This window comes from Takifugu flavidus, chromosome 8 (assembly GCF_003711565.1).
Source record: "Takifugu flavidus isolate HTHZ2018 chromosome 8, ASM371156v2, whole genome shotgun sequence".
In the NCBI taxonomy this organism is placed as follows: Eukaryota; Metazoa; Chordata; class Actinopteri; order Tetraodontiformes; family Tetraodontidae; genus Takifugu; species Takifugu flavidus.
Window position 1 is genome coordinate 8,425,078 of NC_079527.1, and position 26,614 is coordinate 8,451,691.

The following is a 26,614-nucleotide window of genomic DNA, read 5'->3' on the forward strand; positions in this document are numbered from 1 at the left end:
TGAGTTCAGTGAAAGGGAAAATTGAAAGAAATCTGAAACACACGTACAGTATTTTGTCTGCTCGGTCAACAAAAACAATAAAAAACAGAGAGAAAGATTCATGGTTGAACTAGTAAATATCAGCTCCTTGTTTTTCATGCTGCTTTCAGTTTATTGACCGGATTACATTATTCAAACAATTAATTTCCACAGCCTAAGAAAAATGCAGACTTTTTGCCCACTAGGAGATGCTATAAGGCCCAAGGCAAAGCAAACAGAAATTCACCATCCCCGCTGCTCTCAGGGATGCCAAAAGGAGATGCAGCGCAAACAACCTTCAATATGATTGAATAAGCAACAGGCAAAAAAGTGTTTTTCATTTTTGTTTGTTGTTTTTTTTATATGAGGACACACAAACACACATAAAAACCTTAAAATTATTGGAATTATGAATTAATGCATAGGAAAGACAAGTCTCTGTCGCGACAGGCTGCAAAACTAGGATCTTTCCAATCCTCCAGGCTCTGTCTGCAGCATGAGGAGAGCACGGTTTGAATAACAAGCCTGTATCTGCTTTCTTCTGCCTTCAGCTGAGGTGATGCATGGTGGGCAGCAGCACTATTCTAATAGACACGTGTGGTAATTACAGTAGTGGGAGGCAGCAGAAAGTAGCGATCCAGGGACAGTGCAAAACTATAAATCACCACTGGTGGTTCCGCCCTCCTGCGCGTGGCTGATCACGCTCAACCAAAAAGCAATTCTGTCAACATGTGTTTGGACATTTATCTTCATAAGAGACCGTCTCATTTTGGGCTCCGGCAACTGAATTTTCCGTCCAGTGGTGATCCAACGTGGACCGGCATTTGTGTAGGAGTCCTGCGCATTAACTCGACCAATTAACCACACTTGAGGTGGCTCGAGCATCATTTTACTTTGTTAAAGAAAGAAAAGATGAGGGAAATAGAAAAAGAAAACCGTCACTTGATATCAGCTTCCTGAGGTGGTGTCCAAATCGAAGATGTGACAATACAGGTGTTTGATAAATAGTAGGAAGTGATGGGGACTGACTAACACAGTGTGCGTGTCCTCTCCAGCTTTATTCACACGGACAGCTGCCTGTCAGCCAGCTGAGCCCAAGCAGGGAGGAGGTGTCTGCTGAGGACCTGGTGTCAGGAAGGTGAGAGCAGCGTCCATGAAGATACGCTGAGCCGACCTGAAATGGATGCAGGAGAGAGCCTCTCCTGCCTCTCAGGGACATGGATTCTCAGCGAGGAAGCGGAGACTGCTGGAGCAGGAGACTCAGCCAGACAGAACACGAAAGCCGAGATCGGCCGTGACACGTGATGGACACAAATGCAGGGGGAGAAGCCGCATCCCCCCCCCCTTTCCCCCCTTTATTCCCCATCCTTAACCTTCCGCTGAGCTGCACGCATGCCTGCAGAAGGCAAAAAGGAGATCAGGGTGGTTTCCAGTTGAACTCTGACCCACATGGAATTTGTGGTTCCTTGATGCTTCTCGAGATATTAAAAGAGGCTTCAGAGAAAACTTAACGGGCCAATCAAAGCATCGTGACATGTTTGGGCAGAGAAAAAAACAGAAACCCTGCGTGCTGCCAGAAATCCACATGCTTCTTTCAACGGCGACCAAGGGTCAGGCAGGAAGACAGCTGAAAACAACAGCGAGAAATGAAAGGCGACATGAATTGAAAGGTAAATAAATAGCTGCAGGGGTGGATGGACGTTTGTTGTCGGTATGAAAGGATGCCTTGCATGCTTTGGTCTCGGAAAAGCTGTCAGGTGCTTTAACAAGTGCTGGCAGGCCAGTCAATAGACTGTCAGCCGCTAATGTACACATTTCTATTGACACTATCGCCCAGGGAAATACTGACTGATGCGTAAAATCTTTCGGAATAAATCCGCTGCACAGCTGCCTGATCAAGACCATCAGCGAGCTACAATGGAAGCGCCTTTGTCATGTGACGCATGTCCCATTAAAGGCAGCCCACAGTGCGTGCCACCCGGCACATCCTTCCCTGTTGCTGCCTAACGGAATGAGGGTAAACAAGACGGTGGTCATGCAAAGTGATTTAACCCATATCACCATCTCTATTGTGATTTTTCTTGATGTGGCATTTAGTGATCCACCTGACCCCCTGCAGGCCACATATGTGCGATGATTTCTTTTCATCTCCGCCCCTAAATGCCACTGTGACTCATGATCTCCCGTCTGGGCATTTAGCACAATCTGTCCTGGCAGCTCGACGGTGTGCCACAGAGGCTGGCCCCTGGCTCTCTTACAAACACAGCCCAGGACAGAAGGACACAACACAGGTGACATAGATCATCACACTGAAGGATCACATCATGGCCAGCAAATGTTTAGCTTTGAAATATTGTTGCAACATGATTTGAGATATTGATTTTGGTACATAAACCTGTGGGTTGCCTGTAGCAGAGAACATTTATACGTGTTGACCTTAACTTTAACCTATGGTTGCTACTCAGCTTTACTTGTTTTTTGATTTTGGTGCTTTTTGAAGGGGAGAAAAGCTCAAAACTTGGAAATGCAGCAGTATGTTCATTCAGATTGTAGTAGTTAACAACAGCTTCAGACCAACCTGCTTTTACAGTGGCAAATCCAACACTACAGCAGGTGTCCAGCGTTCATTTCTCCATCTTTATCCATCCCTCAGAGGGATCTGGACTTTTTAAGTTGACCGGCCACGTTACAAGTCATCCACGAGAGTGATTGAGAGTTGGTTTCATCCGTCTGTCAGACCAACTGGCTTCATAATCAACCCCCTGTTCTCCTTTCAGCTCCTAAATTGACTTTCCTTCTCCAGCTCCAGCTTATTTTGCTGAGGCTAATCTCGTAACTTCTACTGCTTCTCCATGACACCCATCTGAATAACCCATGCCCTTTGGATGTCTTCCCAGACAAGCGTCTGCTTTGCACCAGCTGGTCACCCGGAAGTCACAGGCAAGCTGCTGCAAGTTCCCCCCCAGCACCTGCTATAGATTCACTTTTAAGTTAGCCACATGCTTCTCCGCTACGGACAAGATCACACATAGATCGTCTAGAGACATGGCAAAAGTACCCCAAAACAGCTGAAAACAGCCAAAAACATGATGAAAACATGAAGGACCTGGACGACATATGCATCTTAAAAACAACTCCGGGATCTAACTGAACAGATTCAGACAGTGGCCCTTATCGAGCCCCTCTCCCTTCTTCTGCTCTTCATCTTTGTCTCTTTCTACATCTGCATCAGTCTATTTGTTTTGCCCCCCGGCCATCTGCCTCAGGCCTCTGGTTCTGCCTCTGTCCTTTCCTGGACCATCCAGTGGCACGGCTGACTATCCACATCTGTGTCTCATTTGTTTGGACTCTTCTACTTTTTTAAGGTAATTGATGAGAGATGACGAATTTAAGACTCAGTAATTTAATTATTTTTAAAAAGGAGTTATGAGATGACACCATGACCCACCTTTCCTCTCTCCCGGAAAATGCATCTGGCTTTTGTTTTATTGAAATGATTCACAGAAATCTAAGTGAATGAAGACAAATAAAATAGAGCAAAAAAAAAGAGAGAGAACAGGAACGAAAAAGATGAAGGAGGAGGAGGAATAGGAAGAGGAGGAGGAGGTTGTCGGTAAAAGAGAGGGAGAGAGATACTCCAGTGCCTTGCTGACAAACACAGGGTCCCACCAGAGCTGGAAGATGAAAAGGAGAAAGGAGGAGAAGGAGAGAGGGTGGGAAAAGGAGGGGAGTTTGATGGGGGCAGTCAACCCCACCACCCTGGAACAGCCTTCCTTCTCTTCCTCCACCTCCCAGCAGAAAATCCATGCTGGCGCTCTTAGTATTCCTCGCGTCTCTCGCCAAGGCTCTGTGGAGGACGGAGCAGACAAGTGGACTGCTAGTGAGGGCCCTGGCCAGCCGTGTGTGATACTGGTCAGGCCGGTTTTAAACACCCTCCCACTGGCCTGACAGGACGGACAGAACACCAGGCTACTTGAAAAACCGCCACCAGGGATCTGACCAGATGGATCTTCCCAGTTCCCATCCTTCACCTCCGCATTCCTACGGATACAAACCTTCAAAATAAGTTCTTGTCAAGAATTTACGTAAGGTTTTGCTCATTTTCAGACTCCCCTCTTGCCAGTTCTCTTGTAAATATCAATGTTTTGTTGCCAGTTATGACACAATTATGCTAATCAAGGCAGCGCTGATTAAGCAAAAGAATGTTTAAGGGAAAAAACTGTAGGAAAAAATAAAAATCCCCTAATGCAGCTTTTGTGTAAAGGAGGATCCCCAGGCCGCGCTCAGAAAAATGCAAATCAATGAGGAAAAACCCACATCTGCACCGAGACTGTATTGCTCCTCTGCAAAGCAAACAGCGTGAAGCATGTATGCACAGTGTTGCGTGGATAAATAAAGGTAGGTAAATAAACAGTGCGGCCCCACTCGTGTGAGCATCTTTAGCTGCAGCTCAGCTTGGTAAAACACTGTTCTAAAAAAATGACAGTGTTATTGATCAGCAGTTCCACCGTAATCTCCAAACAACACTTTGTTGTCCCTAATACCTTTTCCCCTACATCCCCACTCCTCTGTCTCCTTGAGCCGGGTTCGTCATGCTTGTGCGATCGCTCTAAAGGTCACAGCTTGTAGCTACTGTCATTAGCTGTCACTCTCCCACACTTCCTCCCTGCTTCTACCTCTCTCCTCCTTCAAGTCACTCTTTGACACGCTTTTCTTTCTTCATCTCCGTGAGCAGGGACCTAGGCGCCATTCTTAGTAGGGCTTGAAGGTTAAAAGCAATGAGGAAGGATCTCATAGTAGAATGAGCCTTGCATACATCTTTGTGCACACAGGTTAGCTGTGCGCTCAACATAACTCAGAGTATTGGGACCACAGGGTCGCGGTGTTCTACACATTGTGTTGGAGGCCATATGTGATGTGGATATTTGGAATAACAGTTATGGAAAAGTAATGTTTTCCTGTGGGGACGTAGAACACGTGTGGTTTTCTCAACTGAACTGTGCACGATACGACACCATGCCAGGCAAAAAACAATTACTGAAACTTGTTGCTGTGATTCCGTTCAAATTTCAACAGGAAATGGTGTTGAAGTGCCTCGGATTCCACTGCTCACTGTGACAGCATGCGGCTAATTGAAACATGTTTGAGTGAGAGGAAGAGGAGAATGGGGGAGAATGAGTAAAGAGACAGCAAATACAGGTGTGGCGCTTTATCTGTTGGGGAGGTGAGGGGTAATCACGGCAAATTTTAATCAGTTCAGATCAATTATTCATGGTCAGGGGCCTAGCAAGCTGATTTCTAAAATGCCCCCTCTCTCTCTCCCCTCTCTCTGACAGCCGTGTATGAATTATTCAGTCTGCATTTACACAAAACAGAGAACTCCATCTCTGATACCTGATCAGTCGGTTAGAAACATTATGCAACAGGGAATGACAATTAGAAATCGGAAAGTGTGTCTCTTGGTATGAGTGCAAACACGCAAACAAAAATCACGCTATGAAAAGCAAGTCTGGAAGAACAACAAACTTCTGGGGAGAGACTTTGACGGATGTTCATTCTAACGGCCTAATGGGCTTTGGAAAAATCAAGATTATCCTCATGCTTTGTCCTGACCTCATCCATCAGTTTATCTGAGTGACCTCCTCCTACCGCGATCAACACTTTTGACCGGGGACTTAGCTCAGCTCCATGTTCGAGCTTTAATCATTTCCTTTGCAGCTCCATCCTCCCACTCTCAGAAAAAAAACATTTCCTGCAGCCCCCACTGGTAATCCAGAATGATGCCACTGCCTTATTTTCTTCCTCACAACATTATCTACCCTGGTTCACTTCCTGTTTCAGCCCATTCTGGGTGATTAAAAAAAAACAAAAAAGCCTGCAGCTGGTCAGAGTCAGAGTATGTTTCCAGGTGAGTTCACACTCTTCTATCTTCTGGCTCCCTAAAGCTTCAATGACCTTCCCTCTCTGGTCTAAAAAGCAGAGTCATCTGTCATTTACTGAACAGTTTCATGCGTCTTCATATCCCAGCTTGATCTAGTCTGTGTAAATCACACATGTGGCTGCTCCCATCTAAAACCAGATTTTTGTATGCTGCGAGTTTGCAGTGGTTTGGAGGGCACTCTGCCCCCAGGAATGGAGTGTATACTAGTGCAAGGACAGAAGATGTAGAGGACTGCAGGTATGTTAGTGAAGAGGTGGTCAGGCAGAGAAAGCCAGATAAATAGACAGCAAACCAATAAGGAAGTGTAATTCTTGCTTGTCGCCGTTTATCACGCCGTACCTGACAGCCACCGACCATAAGTCACCAAATAATCACTCTCAATAATTCAGAGGCTTCTCTTTTGCTCCTCTGTCCCCTTAGCCTGCCCTTGAACAGGCAGAAGGTCAGCCTGCATGCAAACCGTCTCCACGAATGCGGCTTAAGCGCACCTGTCTCTGACATGTTCGGGTCCTGGAGAACAGGACAAAACATTGCCGAGGCAAAAGCAGAACCTGTTGTTCGTTCCTTCTAGTGTTTCGTAGCAATCTCACATTAGTCTGGTGGGACTAATAGGCTATCAGAATTGACATCTCCATGGGAACATCACACTGCATCACTAAAACACATTTCACTGCTCCTTCCCAACATTCCGGTAATATCCACCTGCACTACGGAGGAGCTCCGAGTCAGAGCTGCTTCAGCATGTCTATGTTTTTGGTTTTTCCTCCTCATCTGCTTGGTATTGACAGCTTAGCTCTCCACAATGATGCCACATCTGAACGATCTTCATGCTGATTGTTGCTGATTGCATTTGCCAAAAATCAAAGTGGGTAAGAGGCTGTGATCCCTGCAAGCGAGATGACGGTATTAGTGAATAGATCACCTTTCTCTCGTATCGTGACGGACGGCTGGCCCATCCATTCATCCTCGTCATGTTGCTGTCAGAACCAGGCTGCAGACGAGTGATGTCCACCCCTGTCAGGCCCAGCGCTGTCTGCCTCTCTTTGAATGATAGAATTGTAGAGTCTATCTACACACAAGGACAGATCAATTTTTCCCACTCCATCCCTTGTGTCACTGTCTCGCTCTCGTCACACACTGAAAACCCCTCTGGTATGTTCTTATGTGAAGTTCGGACTATTTTCCTCTCCTCTAATCTGAATCTTAATGTGCAGCTTTATTCCATTTGTAGGCCTCTCCGTCAGTCCATCGCAGGCACATTGGAATGCTCCTGACATGGAGAATGCTGGGAAAATTTAATTGTTTGGTTTTCGTTCTACTGTTTGATGCAGTTTATACAGCAGCAGTGAGTCCTACCCCACCCCCCACCCCACCCCCTCCATTCTGGCGTGGCCCTCTGCTTCGTCTGCCTCGCATCAGGAACGGTAAATAAGTGGTAATGGGAGTGAAATGGGAGGGGAAGTCGGCCGACGTGGTTCTGTCATCACTTTAGAAGGTTGCGACCCCAAAGCGCGGTGGCACAGGCCTGCTAAATTATTCAGGCTGTGTCTCAAGCCCCGATCTCTGGAGGAGACGGGCCTGTGATTGCTGGGAGCGGACTGTCTGACATTTGCACATGAAAATCACTCCTGTTTCCCACTAAACAGCAGTTGTACCCATAGAAAACTGCGGAGGGACTCCCGACGATGTTTGACGGGGTCGGGGGGGTGGGGGTTGGGGCAGTTTTTAACCGCAGCTAAAAATCTCAAATGACTGTCGGAGATGCAAACAGACGGAGTTTTGCAGGATTTGAAGTGGAGGTTAGGGCAAATTACAACAACATAATGTGTAGAAATGCTGATTAGAATTGGACTGGCAGGACAGTACTCAGGGGGGCGGGCTGCCTCATAAATCATCTTTCTGAGTGGGGTCAAGGGCCATTTGACTGAGACCTGAGCAGAAACACGATTTCAGTACTGCAATATTTTCTCACAATAATGCAGCCACAACGGATGCATATCCCAGAATGCATATCGAAATTAAAAAATGCCAGCAGCCTGTACAAAGAAATCGTAGTTTCCATTTCCCAAAAAAAATCTGTGGATAATGGTACATTTAAATGTTCAGGGCAAATACATTATGTATTACAACATAATTTTAAAAAATGAGCTCGTATTGTATTGTTACTTTGGGCATCTTCATTACATAGTTACAAAAACTGTATGTTCATCTTAAAGATGAAATGTGTGGCCGAGATGTTTTTGATAATCAGATTCTGCCGGAGCAAGAGGAGCAGGAGAGAGTGTGTGAAACCAGAGAGAGAGAAAGAGGATCCCTCTGTATGCTACACCATATCTCTGAGCTAAATGCTAGCCAAGCTGGGGTGAGGGGCAGGGGGAGGCAGAGTGCGGAGGTATAGAGGATAACTGGCCCTGCAGGGAGGGATGAAGGAGGAGAAATTGGCTGGAGGGGGCAGGCGAAGGAGGGGGCGGAGCATCAGATAGATGACAAATTGTGATTAATAAATGTGGTTTGGGACGGCAGTGTAGAGGGTTGTTATTAATAGAGAGAATTAGAGCGGCCGTGCAGCTCAATCTGCACACTGTCACTCTGCATCAGGCCCCCATAATCAGAGCCTAATGAAACAGCACAGCGCCAGGATGTGGACGCATCCGCACCGGAGTGCACTCAGTAAATCGACACAGTGCAGTGCACGCACATGCTCGGGTGGAGGAGAAAGCGAGGCATTTAGAAACACAATATTAAGGATCTGAAGCAACAAAATCATTCTGTGTTAACACATTTCCTCCTGCAGCCAAATGAGATGCTGCTACTGTACCTATGATTGTGAATATCTTCTCCCGTGCATCTATTTTCCCCTCCACTCCACCTTTTGCTCCAAAGCACCCGTTAACATCCCTAATGACCTCTAAATTGATCTACAAGAGAGTAATCTACATAGCAAAGAATGGGGGCTTGATAGCTGGATCCCTGTTATCGTTAACTGAGGAAGACATGAGCGGGGGGCCCCGGGGAGCCACAGCTCTTTCTGCAGCATGCCTCTCGGGAACGATATGTCTTCTTCCATCAGAGCTTATTGTGTGCTGGTCACACATGGCGACGGTGAAAAAGGGCTCAAAGCTTGAAACAAAACTCAATATATCATGCAAGCGTACGGCAGGTGACACATGCCGGAGCCGAAATTGTGTCACCCACTTGAAATATTTGATTTCTGCGTTAGCACAATAATAATGTGGGCAAGTGAGCAATTTAACATTTGGTATCAATTTTAATGCTACAAATGTGCAGATGTGTGACCTCGACGCCATAAAGCAGACTTGCTGAATAAAGAAAATGAGATTGAAAAGGGGAAAATAACGCCTAATGCTGAAATGAGTGTGGACACTGGGGGAAGGGAGGACTAATCCAAAGAGAATGGTGAGAGAGCGAGACAGGCGTGGATATTTCAATATTAATCACCTCAGTAATATTTTAACAGGCTTTAAAAATCCAATCCTGAGCATATTGCCTCTGTCTACTGGCAGTGATTATCAGCCCCCTTGCTGCCTCCCGCCTACTCTTCCAAAACTGAGTGAATGGCAAACTGGGACTGACACGATGTTTAGCTCAACCTCATCCTGCTCTTACCAACATCGCCTGCTGGGACTTTTACAGAGTTCCCCCCACCCTCAATCCCAGATCCAACACGGCATTTTTTAGAAAATCCCCCCTCCAAAAATGACCAATAACACACCTCTCCGTGACATGAAGCATCGTGTCGGATGATGCCAGACAGACAGTCATCACATCCGAGGGGGGAGAGGTCAAAGAGGTGGCGGTTGATGAAAAAGGGAGCCATCAATACTGTATGGAGACCCGTCCCCCTTAGCTCCCATCATTAAAGTTTAAACATGCGATGCACAATCGTGACACAAGTCTCTGAGGACGTGATGATATGAGCTGAGAACAAACACATCAGAACTGAGCCATATTTTATGATAAATAATGTTTCTTTACTCACTGCAAAAGGCTGAGACCAACAGAAGGCCTTCCCAACCCTTTGAGTCGTGTTTGTGGTGGCGGAGCGCAGCTATTGTGTGAAGCAATGTTTGTGGGGCAGGGTGTCTCACTAATGAGGCTTCATGGCTGTGGGATGCTTGTGGTCAGGGAGACATTTAGCGTCTTCTCTCCCTTCTTCACACACCATGCTGGGAGAGCTTTCGGTCCATCTCCTGCTTTCCTCTCCAACTGCACAGATGATGAATAAAATAAAAAACAAAGACAAAAAAACCCAACCCATTCTGCTGTGGTTCGGAGGGGATCCATCAAAGTCTGGGCTTCCAAAGAGTTGGCCTCTAAAGACAGGTGCTGTCGGGGCTAACGAGCCTCAATTAGGAGGAGAAATCAATCTGCGGCAGACCCAACTTTTTAATGCGGCATGGCTCACAAGAATCCTGGTTATTTAAAAATAGAAATAAAATGGAATAGATAGTTGGGGATTGGCTGACGGAGAGAGAGAGAGAGAGAGAGAGAGAGAGAGAGAGAGAGAGAGAGAGAGAGAGAGAGAGAGAGAGAGAGAGAGAGAGAGAGAGAGAGAGAGAGATCTAACAGGTGTCGGACAGCCTGTGGACCAAACACCGCGATAAGCGATACAGGGAACAGACGCCAGAATGGTGCGTTAGTTTGTCGCGCATCCTTCATTTGGAATGACTTCACAAAATAAATACAATAAAAAATAAACTAAAAATTGTGGCAGTCAGCACCTTGATCAGATTTTCCATCCGGAGAAAAAGAGACGGGATTTAAGGAAGTCTGATCACTTTCCTGGCACATCCTGCGCGCCGAAGTACTTTGATCTCTTTTGTTCAGAGAGGAGCTGTCGGACAGTGTCAGACAATCCCATCACCTCAGGCATTTGCAAAATAGAAAAGAAGTAAGTAAGTTATGTGGTAAGTTCTTTTAATTTCATTTCTGTTCGTGATTTCGTCAGAATTTTGCAGAGGAAAAACTCGCTGCTCGGCGCACCGCGTAATTACCGCGGAAGATGTCTTTGATGACGATAACACTAATTTATTAAAAAATATATTTTTATTTCAAATGAAGAAAAAAAAGACAAATCAGTCATTAATTTGTTGTATTTCCTCCCTCATTGTTCCAGATGCGGATGTAGACAGAAGACATCACGGGCAAGTGGAAAAAGAAGTAATCAGATGATGTTTTCAGAGAGAGATAACCATTTCATCCTCACAATGAGACAGTCACAGTGAGAGAAAACACTGCATTTTTAAGTTGTCAGAAACAGTCTGACCCAACCCAAAAAAACAAATCTTCAAATAGCCCAAAAAGACGGATCAGCAAGCATTTCCACTCAGCAATCTGAATTCGGCGTTATTTCCTAATTTCAGTGCTTTAATAAGCTCTGCTGTCATAATAACAGCCGCAGCTCAGTTCTGGATTCTGTCTGATATTCATATGATAACAGGGAAATCCAAAAAAGCTGGACGAGATTTCAACAGAAGAATTTTGGGGGGGTTGTGATGCGACACCGCAGACCTGAGACGCTGAGACTTTTAGGTTAAGAAACGTTTTTCAGCACTAATCTGCTATATTTACCTGCCTTGGTGGACATCTTTAATGTTTGTTTAGATTTCCTTATACCCCTGGGCTTTTTGGACAATTGAAATTGATCCCCCTACACTCTTTCCCACATTTTTATCACCTTTTCCTACCACGCTGGTCCACTGAGAGGTTTCATCCTGGCCGGCAATATTCCAGCTAAGGGGGAAGAGGACTTCCTGACGCTGGCCGCCTCGCGGCTCAGCCGCAGGAAGCGTGTGATTGGAGCTGCAGTCGGCGTGGCCATGGTTTTAATATTGCTGGTGGCCATTCCGCTGCTGGTCCACACGACCAAAGGAAGGAAAGCTGGGACGGCGGGGAGCCATTTTGAAATGTTGGGAAGCTGCAAGATGGTATGCGGCCCCTACACCACATCTCAGCCTGGCCAGGAGTTAACAGCTGCATCTCCACCTCCCCAGGATTACTCTGGGAAGAAAATAAAATCTGGGCTTCGTGGGCCACCGGGGATACCCGGCCCGCCGGGAGTAAGAGGTCCACCCGGAGAGCCAGGAAAGCCAGGGCCGCAAGGGCCCCGGGTCCAGGCCCTGGTGGCTACTCGCCTTCACTCTACATTCCCAAAATTGCCTTTTATGCTGGGCTACGCAAGCAGCACGAGGGGAGCGAAATACTGAAATTTGATGACGTTGTGACCAATGTCGGCAACTACTATGAGCCCAGCACCGGCAAGTTCACCTGTCCTCTGCCAGGCATCTACTTCTTCACCTACCATGTTCTTATGAGAGGTGGTGATGGGACCAGCATGTGGGCAGACCTGAAGAAGAATGGACTGGTCAGTAATATGTGGGCGTGTGTGCGAGAGAGAGCGAGAGATCATGTGTGCATGGAAATATGTGGACTAAAGAATATGAGCACACATGAGTTTGTATGTATGCATGCACACGAACATGCAACTCTTTCTTCTTTTTTTTCCCTTGACCATCTGGTGTTAGTGCTGCCCAGAGCTCACCTCTGTAACATCGAGCTTTTCAGATTCAAAGCACATTCTACTTAACAGGTGACAGCATGACAGCCCAAGAATGGAATAGCCATCTTTCCGCTCATTAAGGGGAATTCATGTTACACAGCCTGCAAATCACAGCTACAGATATCTGCATTCCCACGTGTCCTGCGACTGAAATGACAAGTCGCAGAATGCGCCCGCTGCCATCCAGAGGAACAGTCTAATTAGTCAGTATCTTACGCCGGAGCTTGATTATCGCCCAAACAGAAGTGCAAAAGAGCACTGGAGAAATGTCTGTCAGTGTGCAGGCCAGTCAGTTTCCACCTTGGCTAAATAAATAATAAATGTAAAATTGACAGTCTACTCATCCACCTTCTCCTTCCCCAGACGCTAATTAAAGACAGGGGGGTTGATGGGAAGAGGTGGGATGGTTTCCACGGAGGACTCACAGAAAATATGTTGCATGGTGCGTTTCACGTTCCCTTTCAAACCCTCCTCTCAGACCTGGAGCGATACAAAGGAAGCCCCGCCTCCTACATCATTTTTGGAGTAATTTCAAGACTATTCTAAAATCAAAATCAGCCAATTCTTTGATGATATGGGTGCCTGAATCCACCTGCCCACTGACCTCGGCAGCCATTCAAGCAACCCTGTAAATAATTTACACATCTAAATTAGATCTCTGAACACTTGCTAATTCCCCCCCCCCCCCCCCCCCCCACCCCCCCCCCCCCACACCCCTCCTCACCGCACTCATTGATTGTCCATTAATTATCTTTTTAGTCTGCTCACTTTCAATTTCGCCTATCTCCTCCTGACACCCTCAGGGGGCCTGAGCACCATAAAGGTTCCCTTAAACAGCAGGCATGTGTCTAACTGACGCTGGGTTTGGCTAAACAGACTTGTTCCCTAGGTGCTGGCGCTGAAGTGGATATTTTGTTAACTGTCGTGTTCTCGCTTTTTGTTGTAAAAAAACCCCCCCCCAGATTTTAGGGTTTCACACCAATGAATGAGGTCGTGGGCAGTCTGGGCTTTGTTAGGCATTCTGTCCGTAACATGTCAGCAGCGAGACAGGTTGAGTGAGGATGAATGAGCCGCAGGGGTCTGGACATGACGGGGGCACACACTCAGAGGCAGCGGAACGGCTGGGGGGGGGCAAAACAAGACAAGTGAGTTGATAGCAAGACTGGGGTGGAGCAGAAGAAGATAGATGACTTAATGGAGGTGTGGAGACAGTGGGCTGCTAGACGAGGCATCGGGGAGGCTGCTGGTGAAGGCATTAAGATTACACACGATGGCTGGTGGACACCCACTCGGTCTGGGTTTGACAAATGAGCAAGGTCAGAAAGAGAGACAAAGCGGTTTACATTCTCACAGCTTACCCAGTTTCTGCACATGACGGAATCAGATCATTTACTCCTGTTGTGCCACTCTGCTAATGATATTTAAATTGGAGCCCTGTGGGCGTTCAAGTGTGAGTCGCGTCACACGAGTGCGGTGTAATGCAAGGATCTCGGGAAGATGTACCGACTGTGGCGGGATTTCAATAGATCCAATACCTATTACCTTCGGCAAATCCCCACCCTGTAAAGCCAACCTGCTCACACCTCAATCCAACCTCCACAAATCATTGCAGCACGACATGGATTCAGAGTCGGGGGATTTGTGATCGGAGGGGAGGGCGGCGGTCAATACTTCAGCTGCTTGCATGTTTGAAAAGCAACTGTTACGTATGTCACATATAGTCCAGTCACATACAGCTCCAGTTTATAGGAAATAGCAAATATTAATTCAGTCATATGGTTAGTATATCAGAAAGTACAGTTACATTGCATAACCTGCTCCGTTTATACCTAAAGTTAGTTAAAAAAAAACTTCATATATTGTGTGGTGTAGGCAAACGCATGCTGGATTCTTCTCCCTTTTATTTTCTCCCTTGGTTCATTTTTTATGTGTCATAGTTTTAAATAACTCAGTTAAAGGTCAGATTATTACACTGTAATGTTGAAATGTCATCACTTGCTGTAATGGCCACTACCTGTATTAACTTTCCCTGTACAAAGACACAGATATGTGACGGGTGAAATATACAGTAATTAACCTTAGGGAAGTGTGAAGGAACTGGAGAAGAAGACTCACTTCTCTAAAGCTTACTCTAGAGAGATAAATAATCTAGAATCCTGCATGTTGTGCACAGGCTTTCACCATTTTGCAACATCGCGTGAATACTGTATACATTACTTACCGTGCTCACTACATCGTGGCATCAGTATTCACCCTAAGTGAATCAGAGCAAATATCTTGACATTTTTCCTGCAGTCTATTTTTTGTATTTAAATGTAAAGGGGGGGAAATCAAGAGTCATTAAATCTGCTCTTTAACAGACCCCAGCAGAAATAAAGAACAGCACATAATGGCAGTCTAAGTTATGGTTGGCCATGGTTTTCGCCACGTAATCCCCGGGCTCCCACAAGGCAGGGAAAACCTATTCAATAAATATTCTATTTCCACTATAACCCAACATCCATTCACCGCCCCCCCATGAGTCCTCCGACATTCTGCAATGTGTTTCGGTCCCTTAGGTAAGTTTAAAAGCTACTTTTCTATTGTCTTCGCTCTAAGAGGCCAGTATATCACCGTGAATGAATCCTGTCACTTTTATTACCAGTGGAGCACGGCAGCGCAGATAAAAACACGACTTCATATACTGCCGCCGCGTCTCCCCAGCCTCACAAAATAGCCTTGCTCGACCGGCCTGCCCCTCCCTCCCCTTTCCTTAAAACCTGGTCCCCTTGTTTTCGTTCATCCCCCCTCTACCGTCATTTTGTTTATCCTTGTCTGTCTTCTTCGCGGCTCCGCTTGTATTGAAAATGACACTGGAGGCCCCCCTGCTACAGCCACCTCTCCTCCCCCCTTGTTGCCTGTGGCCCCCTTTGCTGTCCAGCATGTTTACTGGAGGCCCTATAATGAAAGGGGCACAACAGACACAGAGAAAGCCACAGAGTGGCCCTGGGGACCCCCCACCTCACGCCTCACAACCCCTCCTTCTCCAGGATCAGCCACAGTGAGCAGTCTGGTTCACACGGATCAGTCTATGTCCTCCAGCCATATCCATCTCCTCTGCCGGCTTTCAGTCTTAATCCCAGCGTGGCTCCCCTGCGCAGGCCGTATCCCACATGTGCATTAATGGTTCACTTGCTTGGGAACGTCGACGCCAATTTATAAAGCAAATAGAGGTTTACGATTCCTTTACCAAACAACTCAACGTTATGTTGTTAAATTTGAATTTAATTTCATGCATCAAGGAGGGGCAATCCGCGTGGAGGTCAGGGGGGAAATCCCCCATACATCCCAAATGGTTTGACGGTTTGGTGAAATAATGAGCCGGATGACATATGGGTGCCATCGACAGGAAGTCACAACAACATCCTCGCTGTCAGTTGCAGCCAAAGATGCAAATGTGATGTCGGCTGTCATTACACACGTCAAGAAGAGCAGCATCCTAACCTTTATAGATGACACTGGTCTCAGGCCATTATTTGAGAAATGGTCCAATTAGAGCACAGGAAAGTTTCCATTACAGCCAAGGTTTAATGATGTTAACTTGAGCAGCGTGGGCTACAAAAGGAAATGAAGACTTCTTGTTTGTGTGTGCTCCGCTTCTGTGTTTGAACAGGAAAATTCCCACTGTGTTCAATGAAAGCAAATTAAATTCTGAACAGCTGAATAGGAATGTAATGACATGGATACAGAAGATTTGTTCTGCGGACCAGGTTGGAGTTCTTTTGTAACAAGGCCCCCTCTGCAGTGTGGCAACACCGGCGGTTGGTTTTGCCGTGCGGTCGTTGTCTCAGGAGATATCAACCCAGACCTTTAATCCATTTGCCTTCAGCCTCCCGTTCACCGTCCGCCACCTTTCTCTCTGCCGAGAGCAACATCCGTGGATCGCACTTCGGAAAACCCGCGGTGGGTGACAAAAAAGCTGGAATGGACCGGAGCGAGAGCACGCCTAGAGTAATTCAGGTTCTGTCGCTCGGCCATTGACTGTTCACAAATTGATGCCCGCTCATTGGGGAGGCAGAGGCCCCGACGACGGGAGTGACAGGATGTTAGTTGAGTTGCAGATCAGATCATACTGGAGCTGTCACGGCGATGTGGCGAGCTTGTCGGGCCGTTGAGACAGATTGAGTGCTCCCACTGCAACATCCGTCCGTCTGGCCATCTGTCCCTCTGTCTGTCTTCAAAGGAACAATATCGCGTCCTGTCCTCAGACACAGTGAATTCTGTCTGAGTGTGTACAATTACTGAAGCCAATTAAACATGTTAACAAACATGTAAAGATCCACTGCTGCTGGGTCAATAAGACCAGGCTCAAGCCCTGCATGTAAATGGGGAGCTGTCTGGCTTCGCCGCTGGCCGCTCAATATCATGCATATTGAGCTGGCCGGGGATCATAAGCAACAGGTCAATAGCTGGTGCGAATACTGGAGCTGTTCCTCACGTGTGCCCGTTTCCCTATAGACAACCTGTTGTCCCCTGTGAATCTGCTTATCTCCACAACCCAATCAGATTTCCATCTCCAGTCCTTTACGCTGAGCCCCCTGCAGCTGATCAATACGGAGCAGAGTGGTTGTGTTCCCGGTCCACCTTGGGGGTCGCGGATCCAGCCCATTTGTTTATCCGGTGTGAATGTAGAGGCGATGTCACTACTTGTGAATCTGTGCATGCGCAGGGAGTTTATAAATGATCGGGAGATGACCCGGCACAACAAAAGGGCAATAAAGGGAACAGATGAACATCTAGAGAGAGGGAAATTTTACACACTTGTGAAACACACAAGCTGATTTGTTAATTGAGACCTGTCCCGGCACCATTTACAGTACCGAGCACATGTCCTGGTGTGCAGCTGAACCCGTCTGGTATAAGTCTCTCCAGCCTCAGTTAACCTGTATCCTCCTCCTGTTAATTGTATTATTTGTTTACAATCAACATTTACATCTCCCCATATCAGAACACCCCAGGCTGAAAGTTTGCTTGGCCATAAAGCAGTAATCTTACACCCAGCACAGATGCCATTTTTGCCACATGTGCATGATCAAGAGCAAAGGCTTTGCACAACCTCCAGTTCCCTCCAGTCGTGTCCCGTGGTGCTTTATGCTTCCCAGAACTTTCTTCTAAGTGTTTGTGACATTTTAAAGTGTTTGATCTGTGTTCTAACTGCGGGTGCATCTGTCCTCTGTGGGTGACAGGTAAGAGCCAGCGCCATTGCTCAGGATGCTGATCAGAATTACGACTATGCCTCCAACAGTGTGATCCTGCATTTGGACGTGGGTGATGAGGTGTGTGTGCAGCTGGACGGAGGAAAGGTCCACGGAGGGAACACAAACAAATACAGCACCTTCTCCGGCTTCCTCATCTACCCCGACTGAGAAAACGGACCCCTGACACGTGCGCCTACACCCACATACACATGTGCAAATGGTGCACATACGCTGACACGCTTATTGTATGTGCATGCAACAGATAGAAGGGAACGGGCACCAAAAATTAAAACAGATATTGAATTATATCCTGGGATTATATTGGCATCTCTGGTCAGACGGTGACTCTGAAATATCAAGAATAGTTGCATATTATCCATTAAGGAAATGAGAATCTAACAATCACAATCAGTCTAATTGTAGTTTAATGCAATAATGGTGTTTAGGGAGCCATTAATGAAGCTGACTCTAGGCTGAGGCAAATGCACATCTGCCCTTATCCGCTTTTTCTTTTCCCTTCCTGTGTCCTCCAATTGAAAGGTCTGCCTACGTGTTGCAGCCCATAATCACGTCCAGCATCTCCTGTCCAAATCATGCAGGATATAACAAGGATTGAACTAAATATATTATTCTATACAGTACATTTTATGGATTGTGTGTTTTAATTGCCAAGTGCATTATAATGTATGTGTGTGTATGATGAAATACACTATGGATGAGTGGAGAAACAAAGGAGGAGGTAGTGGTTTATTTACATTTAATGTTGTGTCAGAGGCTTTAAATAAATCCTTTTTCGAGATCCAGTTACATCATCACATGTACTCCAAGGATGGGTCACCTGGTATGTTCCATAGGTCAACTAGGTACTTGCTATTAAAATATGTATACCTCCTCTGTGTTTATGCATTCATTTGGTCACTCCTAATGTGGAAAGGCTGGTGGAATCGAATGTGGAGAAATTGAATGCATCGCATGACCGTGTGTGGATTTTCTGAGATGGAAGGAGCCTCCCCGTGCCTTCTCCAGCATGGATTTCCAATATGTCTTAAGACAGTGTCTAAGGCACATAAACATTAATGCCACTGTATCGATCAAAGCTTGCAATAAGCACAAGATCAACAAAATACAGCCATTTTTAAAAAAGCAACTATATTGTGATCGATTGTGCAGCACAGGTGTTGTTTATCGGGTCATAAGAAAAATGTGCGTGAAGAATTCCTGTCCAATATTTTAAATTTACTGGCAAGCTCAATTCATTATTTTCAACACACAGTACTCAGTTCACAACTGCTGTTGCAATTATGCAATTGTTCTACTTGATTACCTCGCAGCTATGCATGACGACAAATTGTAATCTAACATCCATCCAAATTAATAATCCTAATCCAGACATTAGATACGGCATGTCTAAATAAACAACATTATTATAATTACTTGCATAAACCCTTTTTAGTTGAAATAGTTCGCATTTGTTTTTCAAAATTCCAGTTAATGAAGAATAATGATACTATTAGTCTTTTTTAGTAATTTTATAAGATCATTTTCAGAGATCCGTCTTTAAATATAAACTCCTGCTAATACTTGTAATTATCCACTTAACTAAACCTATTGTAAATCAGGATGTATGTATATTTAGAGTTACTATGATTATATTTACAATATAGGTAAAGAATCCTATGATTAACCACAAAAAAAAAGAATGTGAGCAAGGAGTGTGTGAGTGACTCCAGACTTCAAGCATTTGGTAAGTGATGGTACAGAGACGCTGCAGCACCGTGCCTGGCCTGACCTCAGCCCCCCGGCTCTTTCTCCTGGTAAATTCCAGCTGAAAGTTAATTGGACAGGGAGAGGTCTGAGACAGGCTGCACTGAGGCCCATTAGTGATTCCCCTGTCGAACGCAGAGCCACCAGGATCAGAGACTCACAAATAGGAGGATTAAAATAATCAATAGCCCTGACTTCCATCGACCGCACGCACGCTTACACACACACACATACACACTGAGAGTAATTAGCGGACAACCTATTCAGCAGTGGACGATGACACCATCCTCAAGCCGGCTCCATAGACGCAAGTTGCACTCCACTATCTGTGGTGGCTAATGAGGGGACATAGTTGTGACTACTGGTGAAGGAAAGGTCAGCAAAACATCATTCTTCTGCTTCCCGGGCTCTGTAGCATTTGATCAGCAAGTAAATTCCAAAAAAACTAAATTTAAGAAAAAAATATGCATGTTTAAACTATTTAAGTCAACCAAATTCAATCAAAGGGAAAGATAAAAACGGTGCAGTTAGCGGTCAGATTTCAGTGGCAACACTGCCATCTAGCGGTAGTCAAAGGAACAAGGTTGTGAAATATTGTCCAAGCCCAAAGAGTGATTTAAGAAAAACATTTATTTAAATGCAGCAATAAATTGATTTGCATTAAAAGATGACAGCACATCTGTAATGTCTCTTTTCTTCTTACTAATGTGATGTTTCTTATTTTCTCATGCGCTACTGGAATGATGTCTCGCCACGCCATCAAATGACTCAATTTTGGATCGGCAGTATCATAGCATAGCCGAGGTCGTGTGGGTCTTTGCACAGGGGAATGTAAAAGGCACTTCTTAAATTAAATGGGGGAAAACTAAGATGATGAAATGTTGTTGAAGGGGCTGTAGAAGCTAGGTGTAAAAGAAAGGTCAATGCAACAGGAGGCGCTTTTCTTCTTCATCCATTCATGACCATCTTGACCAGCTCTGCAAAAGAGGAGACAAAAGTGAGATTCGCGGGAGAGATGATCGCAGAGACCTCCTCCAACTACAGCATCTGGTGCTATGCCCATCCTCCTCATCCAGTTTCCAACAGTCTGGGTGAGAAGTGCTGCATTTTGGAAGCAGATCCCCATTTTCTGCTCACCATTAAGGAAAAAAACAACTGCAGGAGGGTTACGAAGAGAAAGAGATCATTGTCTCTATTTAGCCAAAGCACCTGGCCATGTCTACAATCCAAGGAGAGCTGGTTAGAGAAGCTATCTTCACTGCTTGCGTTCCTCTAGTAGAGAAGCCGAGAAAAGAGAAGACTGAAGGAGTTACAGTCCGCTGACAGTTCAGCTTCCATCAGCAGAGGAGAAAATAATCTGCATAGGAGCAACTGGTTGCTGGTTAGTAGAAAGAGACTGGCCCACTCCCTCAAAGCTGGTGGCTATCCTTGAATATAAATCATATCTACAAGGTCATGAACCAAACTAAGAGAAACCCACAGAAACACACCAATAACTTAAAAAAATACACCAAATGACATGCAATGGCTGAGAAGAACTTCAGATAATCACACCAATCAGCTGAAAAAAAAAGACTAAATGGTGGCCACCAGACTTCCCCCGAATGAGACCAGTCACTTCAATGTGTCCAGTAGATCCCCCCCTAAAACTGAGGGGACTCCCAGACACATGCAGAGGGGCATGCTGCAGTCAGGGGCCAAAACAGAGGGCTGCAGGGGAGAGAGAGAACAGCAGGAGGCATGGGCCAAAGCCTCAAGACTGAAGATGAGAGGGACCGCCAGGCTTCCCACAAGTCCCTACTTATAAACAAGTGCCCTGCAAGAGCAGACTGTTCAAGTTGTCTAACTTAAGGTGATTAGCGGGATGAATTAGTGGATTAATGGGAGCTTTAAAGACTAAAATGCAGGATGCCTGGAGATGCCTTCTCATTGTATACCCAATGCCCGTACCGGCCCTCAGCCCGACATGATGTGGCGGACAAATGCTGTGGAGATACAACAGTTAACACACTGTCAGCAGTCATCAATAGACCAGAGAAGTAAAAGGCTCATTACAGATGGTACACTAAACACATCCCCTCTACTGTGCAGAATAAAATAAACATTTGGACTTAAACCTGTATTTAGCATAGAGGGAACAGTTTCAAATATCTGCTTTTTCTATGAACAGCCTACATGAAGTGGAGCTCATTAGATGAGCTGGGCGCTGTAAGGCTGCGCTGAATACTAATAGGCTGATAAAAATAAAAGTTTCATGCATCAACAGCGGAACCGTGGCAAACATCAGGCTTTCAGCGGACGCTCTCACCTTCGTAGTTGATGCAGCCGTTTGCATCTTCGTGTCCCGCCAATAATGTCTCCACTTCCTCTTCTGTCATTTTCTCACCTGGAAATTCAACATTGATTTACATTTACTGCCATTTTTTAATAAAATTTAACATGCAGTTCATTTCTATTCATTTTTCAGATGACGATACCGTTAAATTTTCCTGGCATTCAAAATGAAATGCATGCAATTTAAATGAACGCTATCAAAATTAAGGCAAAGTGAGTGCTTTGTTATAGTTTTTATGTCAATGCAGACTAAACTGGGTAAATCTTGCCAATTACCTAATGTGGTAAGCACGTGACGAAGCTCTGCTCCCATTACTGTGCCATTTCCCTCCTTATCAAAGACACGAAGTCCCTCGACAAAATCCTCCATGGAGCCCTGATCTTTATTCTTAGCAATGGCCTGGAACATGGGCAGGAACTGCTCAAAGTCGAGCATCTTGGTGTTCATCTCTGGAAAGAAAGAGAAGGAAAACAGGCCTTACATGACTGAAGTCCCCCAGCCGCCAGTGCTCAGACGCAGTTCAGCGTTACGATACATTTTCAGCTCACCTTCAGGTTTGGGGTTGCCCAGGACTTTGGCCACATCAGCATTGATGGGGTTCTGTCCCAGGGCACGCATGACCTCCCCACACTGGCTGTAGCCGATCTTCCCATCTCCTACCTTGTCAAACAGCAGGAATGCATCCTTAAACTCTACAAGAGCGAGACACACACTTGGTTATTGCTATGGACCAGGAACGAGCAGATGCAGATTAGAATAGAAGAGACGGTGAAGAGGAGAATTGTGAAAGTTCAGAACAGTTTACAGCGAGAACGTGTCATGACAAGCCAAAGATGGTATCTGCTTTTTGTGTTGTTGCTGGAAGAATCTGACACGCCTCTCACACTTCACACTTTATCATTTCAATTGATGTCATCGGGCCAGTTGTGATATTTCACCTACACAACAACAACAACAACAACGCAACCATTCCTGGAACACAAGCCTCTGTGCTTGTAGGAGTCTCACTAAATACGAAACAGGCCTGATGTTGTGGTATCTGTTTTCCTAGAGGAGCTAAACAACATCCGTCCATGGATCACATCATTAATCCTTTTTTCTGCTACATCACTGGTAGAATGCTCAAACAGGGCTTCATCCTGACACCGTTGCCATGAAAAATTCAAGATGAACAATAATTTGCAGCACTTCTGAGTCAAACCATCTGTGCACACTCAGAAATCCAGGGTATTCACATCAACATCACTGCAACGGGCTTTGGGGAATTCTTCCGACTTGACGGAACCATAAAATCTCTCGTTATCTTAGATTATATGGATGATTAATGCAAATTTGTTTGCCTATAAACCAATTTTACACCTCATTCACCAGAGAGAGGTGGAATGTGATTGTCAAAAGCAAAGGCCTTGTCCTTGAGTACTTCCCTAAAATGTCCAGGCACCGTTGTGGAGTTTTTCCCTGTTCTGAGGAATGTGCCTCTTCCCTCCGAGCCTGCGAGCACTTTTCCTAACACCATATTTGGTATCAGAGGAGTGGAGAGAAGTAGGAGGAGAGTCGCTGTACCCTGTTATGTCCACGCTGATCTAACAAACCTGCTTGAGGACAAAAACCCATCCACCGCCTTGTCCATCGCCAAAAAAGGTAAACACCAATTGTGTTGTGGACAATGGGCAAACTTTAGATCTCATAACATCCGAGAAAACCCAACAAAACATGGTGGGCGAAGCAGACGTGAGAGTCCGTTTGTTTCAGCTTAAGAATTAGTGTTAGTGCATGACTGACCACAGAAACACTGCAACACATGGTTCAGGGCGATGCATGTGTCCCTGTTGTTGAAAAGGCAAAACAAATCTTGCTTGAAATGTTAATGTCGATTGGTTTATCCACAACTAACGTGCAGGTTCCACCACAAACACCTCTAGATGTTCAAGTAATAAGCAGACAGGAGGTCAACCCGACTTACCATGAATCTGATCCTGGTTAAATTCAATCTGAAAAGAACAAGCGGTTGCAAGTGGGGAAAGTGTTGAGACAGCAGAGGTAGGAGGGAAAAACAGCCTGAAACTACGGCTGCAGACAGGCGAGCAGGAGCTACAAGGGCATGAGGGTTCCAAGCAAGGCTGGAAGCAACAGTGGGAGTGTGGAAACTGCCATGATATAAAGGTGACTCACCGAGGATCTGATCGTCCGCGAAGTCAGACTGTTTAAAGAAAAACCAGCCTAAATGAAACAGTTATCTCTGCAGCACACTGTAAAGTTAGCATGAGTTCACTCTTCAGGCTTCGGACTAAGATCGCCTCACAACCAAATAAGTCGAATCGAGGCAACGACCGATGCACCCGCTGACAATTTCAACCGTTGCTGTAACTACATTTATCTACATTTATGGCACAAGCTAATGCCAGCTTGACATTATAAAAGTTGCACTTCCGCTAATGGGCAGTGAGGCAATTCAAAGATAAAAACGACTCTACGCCTCGCGCGGCAGCATAATTGCCATAAAATCGGGGAAAGATTTGAAATGACGCGATATAATGCTTGTTAAATTGAGCAGAAATCAGAAAAACCTACCATAGCTGTGTCGTTTGAGGCGAGTCCGAGAGGTCGGCAAACTGAGGAATGTGTGACGGTTCTTACCGAGGAGAGAAAAGTCTAAACGCTGTACGTCATGACGTCATGCAGGCTACGTATGACGTTTCCGCCACGGCATTGGTGCATGGCCGCACTCCATATATGGAGATGTACTGTGGACGTCGTTATAGGTTGTGATTTACAGTGCAGGACATACTCAAAACGTCTACAAACGTGGGTTTGCTTGTTTTTTTGCTACTGGATTTATGAGATGCATGTAATATATACTAATATGGTCTTATATTATGTTATACAGTATATCCTGCATTATTATTACTAGAACTAATGGGAGCACCCCTTAAACACATCTAACACAGGGTTGCATTAGGAAAATGGTTTCCCTATTCTTCCCATTTTATTATTTCACTGTATGATTATGACTGATACTATTTTTAATACATACAAGTTCTTGGTTCAATTTCCATTTTAATTTCTAAATGACTTATTTCATTGGGGATGAATCATTTAAATAAAATCACATCTCTAATGTACATGTTTGTGCTCAGCAGGGGCTTTGACCTCCAGCCGAATCTGTGTTCACACTGGGAGCAGAAGCAGATATCTTAATGTGGCCCATTTGGATAAATAGGCCACGTCTTAACCGAGAAGATCATGCACACACATGAAGATGTCAGCCAAGCAGCAGCAACATGTAAAGCACATGCAAAAATCTAATGTGGGCATCAGTTTAGTTTACAATGACCAATAGGTTTGAATTTGTAACCTTAATAGACGTGTATAAATGGCACTCCAGGTGGAGTCCAACACCAGTTTTGAGGTGTAATATTACTTTTATGAAAGGTGCATAATGTTTCTAATGTGAAACAGAAATCATTGGTCAGCTGACACTAAAGAATTAAAATGATTTAGAGCTCTGCCCACTCCTTTATCACCTTGCATGACTGTTACTGAGGAGCAGGAGTATATTTTGTTATGATAGCTACAATTCCATATAATACTTTGTAAGAGATGGCTGTCTGTTCTAGATGGAAAGACTACTGTACTCCTTTCCTAAGGAGGTCACTGACAGTCTGAGACTGACAGCTCGTGATCCATTTTCACTCCATTTCAAAAGATATTTTGATAATCCTGTGGATGATTATATACTCTTTACAGAATTAGTTGCCAAGTGACATTTAATTGTTCATTTTGAGCTTATATATCTGTAGCTACATTATCCCACATTGATGCCCACATTAGCTTAATCAATAAAAACTTTTTAACGTATACTCACCTCCAAAGTACTGGGGTCAAATGGTGTATCTGATGGACGCAGCATCCTCGGTTTCTGCTCTGGCACTTGTTTTGGACTTGTAGGAGCAGCGGGGATGCAGGGATAAGGAGGACCCAGTCTGGCTCGGCTCACCAGCGAAGGAGACTTAATCGAAGGTTCCCTTTTAGGTGCCATTCTTTAAATATTACTCTAACAATCAAAAGTTGTCAGACTTCTGCACCAGCTGCTCTGCTGAAAGATTATGCAGCTATGAAGTGTGTCAGCAAATCCTGTGGGTGGGTTTGAGGGGGGACCTGGTCGGTGGTGCTGATGATGCTCAGGGATCTGGCAGGTGACACGGAAGGAAGAACACATGAGTACATTTTTGTAGGAGGAACAGAGATGAAAAACTCTGGGGTGGAATAAAGATAGAATCTGGTTCCTGTGTGTGACTGCATCCGTGTCATGCTTTTAAAAATGGGTCAGAACTGCTCGTATGTGGGGGAGAAAAGTAGCAGCGTGATGAGTTTCAGTGCAATATCAACGTTGTAGATGGATGAGAAAGGGTCCGCAGCCTCATCGATCAAGAGTGGCATGATGACTCTTGTTCTTGCAAAAGATCCAAAATAACAGAAGAGCACTACAGCACAAGTGGACTTTTAATTATAAAACTGCAAATATCAATACTGTATATGCATTGAATATCATACATATACATACATATGCATTGATGCTTATAGACAGTAAGTTTTTACAGTATTTCTCTCAAACTATGAAAATATTTGCAATAAGAACATTTGTAATAAGATTTTTATTAACAGTGTTTGAGATATATTTCTATCTACTGATCACCACAGCAGAGTGACAACATATTGTCCATAATATATATTTAGAT

At 45.1% G+C, this 26,614-nt stretch overlaps 2 protein-coding genes across 7 annotated transcripts; one reads left to right on the top strand and one right to left on the bottom strand.

Moving 5' to 3' along the window:
• The first annotated feature begins 10,524 nt into the window (after positions 1 to 10,524).
• Positions 10,525 to 18,668, top strand: c1ql4a (complement component 1, q subcomponent-like 4). Its single transcript, XM_057040961.1, is given in 4 exon segments — positions 10,525 to 10,871; positions 11,097 to 12,082; positions 12,085 to 12,344; positions 17,765 to 18,668. Coding segments are annotated over 3 exon segments (723 nt in total). The 5' UTR covers positions 10,525 to 10,871; positions 11,097 to 11,799; the 3' UTR covers positions 17,945 to 18,668.
• Positions 18,669 to 20,151: 1,483 nt separating this feature from the next.
• Positions 20,152 to 25,929, bottom strand: zgc:153867 (uncharacterized protein LOC337226 homolog). 6 transcript variants are annotated; one of them, XM_057040962.1, is made up of 7 exons: positions 25,741 to 25,929; positions 23,839 to 23,866; positions 22,424 to 22,567; positions 22,151 to 22,324; positions 21,849 to 21,926; positions 21,491 to 21,525; positions 20,152 to 20,517 (listed from the first exon to the last, which is right to left on the bottom strand). In XM_057040962.1, the coding sequence occupies exons 1-6, from the start codon at positions 25,912 to 25,914 to the stop codon at positions 21,497 to 21,499; spliced, it is 627 nt and encodes a 208-aa protein (XP_056896942.1). In that variant the 5' UTR covers positions 25,915 to 25,929; the 3' UTR covers positions 20,152 to 20,517; positions 21,491 to 21,496. The 6 variants fall into 6 exon arrangements, with proteins under 6 accessions (XP_056896942.1, XP_056896944.1, XP_056896945.1 ...); XM_057040964.1 differs by having other exon boundaries at positions 21,478 to 21,525; XM_057040965.1 differs by lacking the exons at positions 23,839 to 23,866; positions 25,741 to 25,929 and adding exons at positions 24,048 to 24,075; positions 24,447 to 24,577.
• Positions 25,930 to 26,614: the final 685 nt, after the last annotated feature.

Bases quoted from the DNA above. Each gene is read 5' to 3' on its own strand.
- zgc:153867 (XM_057040963.1), bottom strand. From the start codon at position 25,914: ATGGCACCTAAAAGGGAACCTTCGATTAAGTCTCCTTCGCTGGTGAGC. The intron at 22,568-23,838 runs GTAAGTCGGGTT...TCGCTCTTGTAG, and splicing joins TAACCAGGATCAGATTCATG to AGTTTAAGGATGCATTCCTG. The intron at 20,518-21,848 runs GTGAGAGCGTCC...CCTCTTTTGCAG, and splicing joins CGGCTGCATCAACTACGAAG to AGCTGGTCAAGATGGTCATG.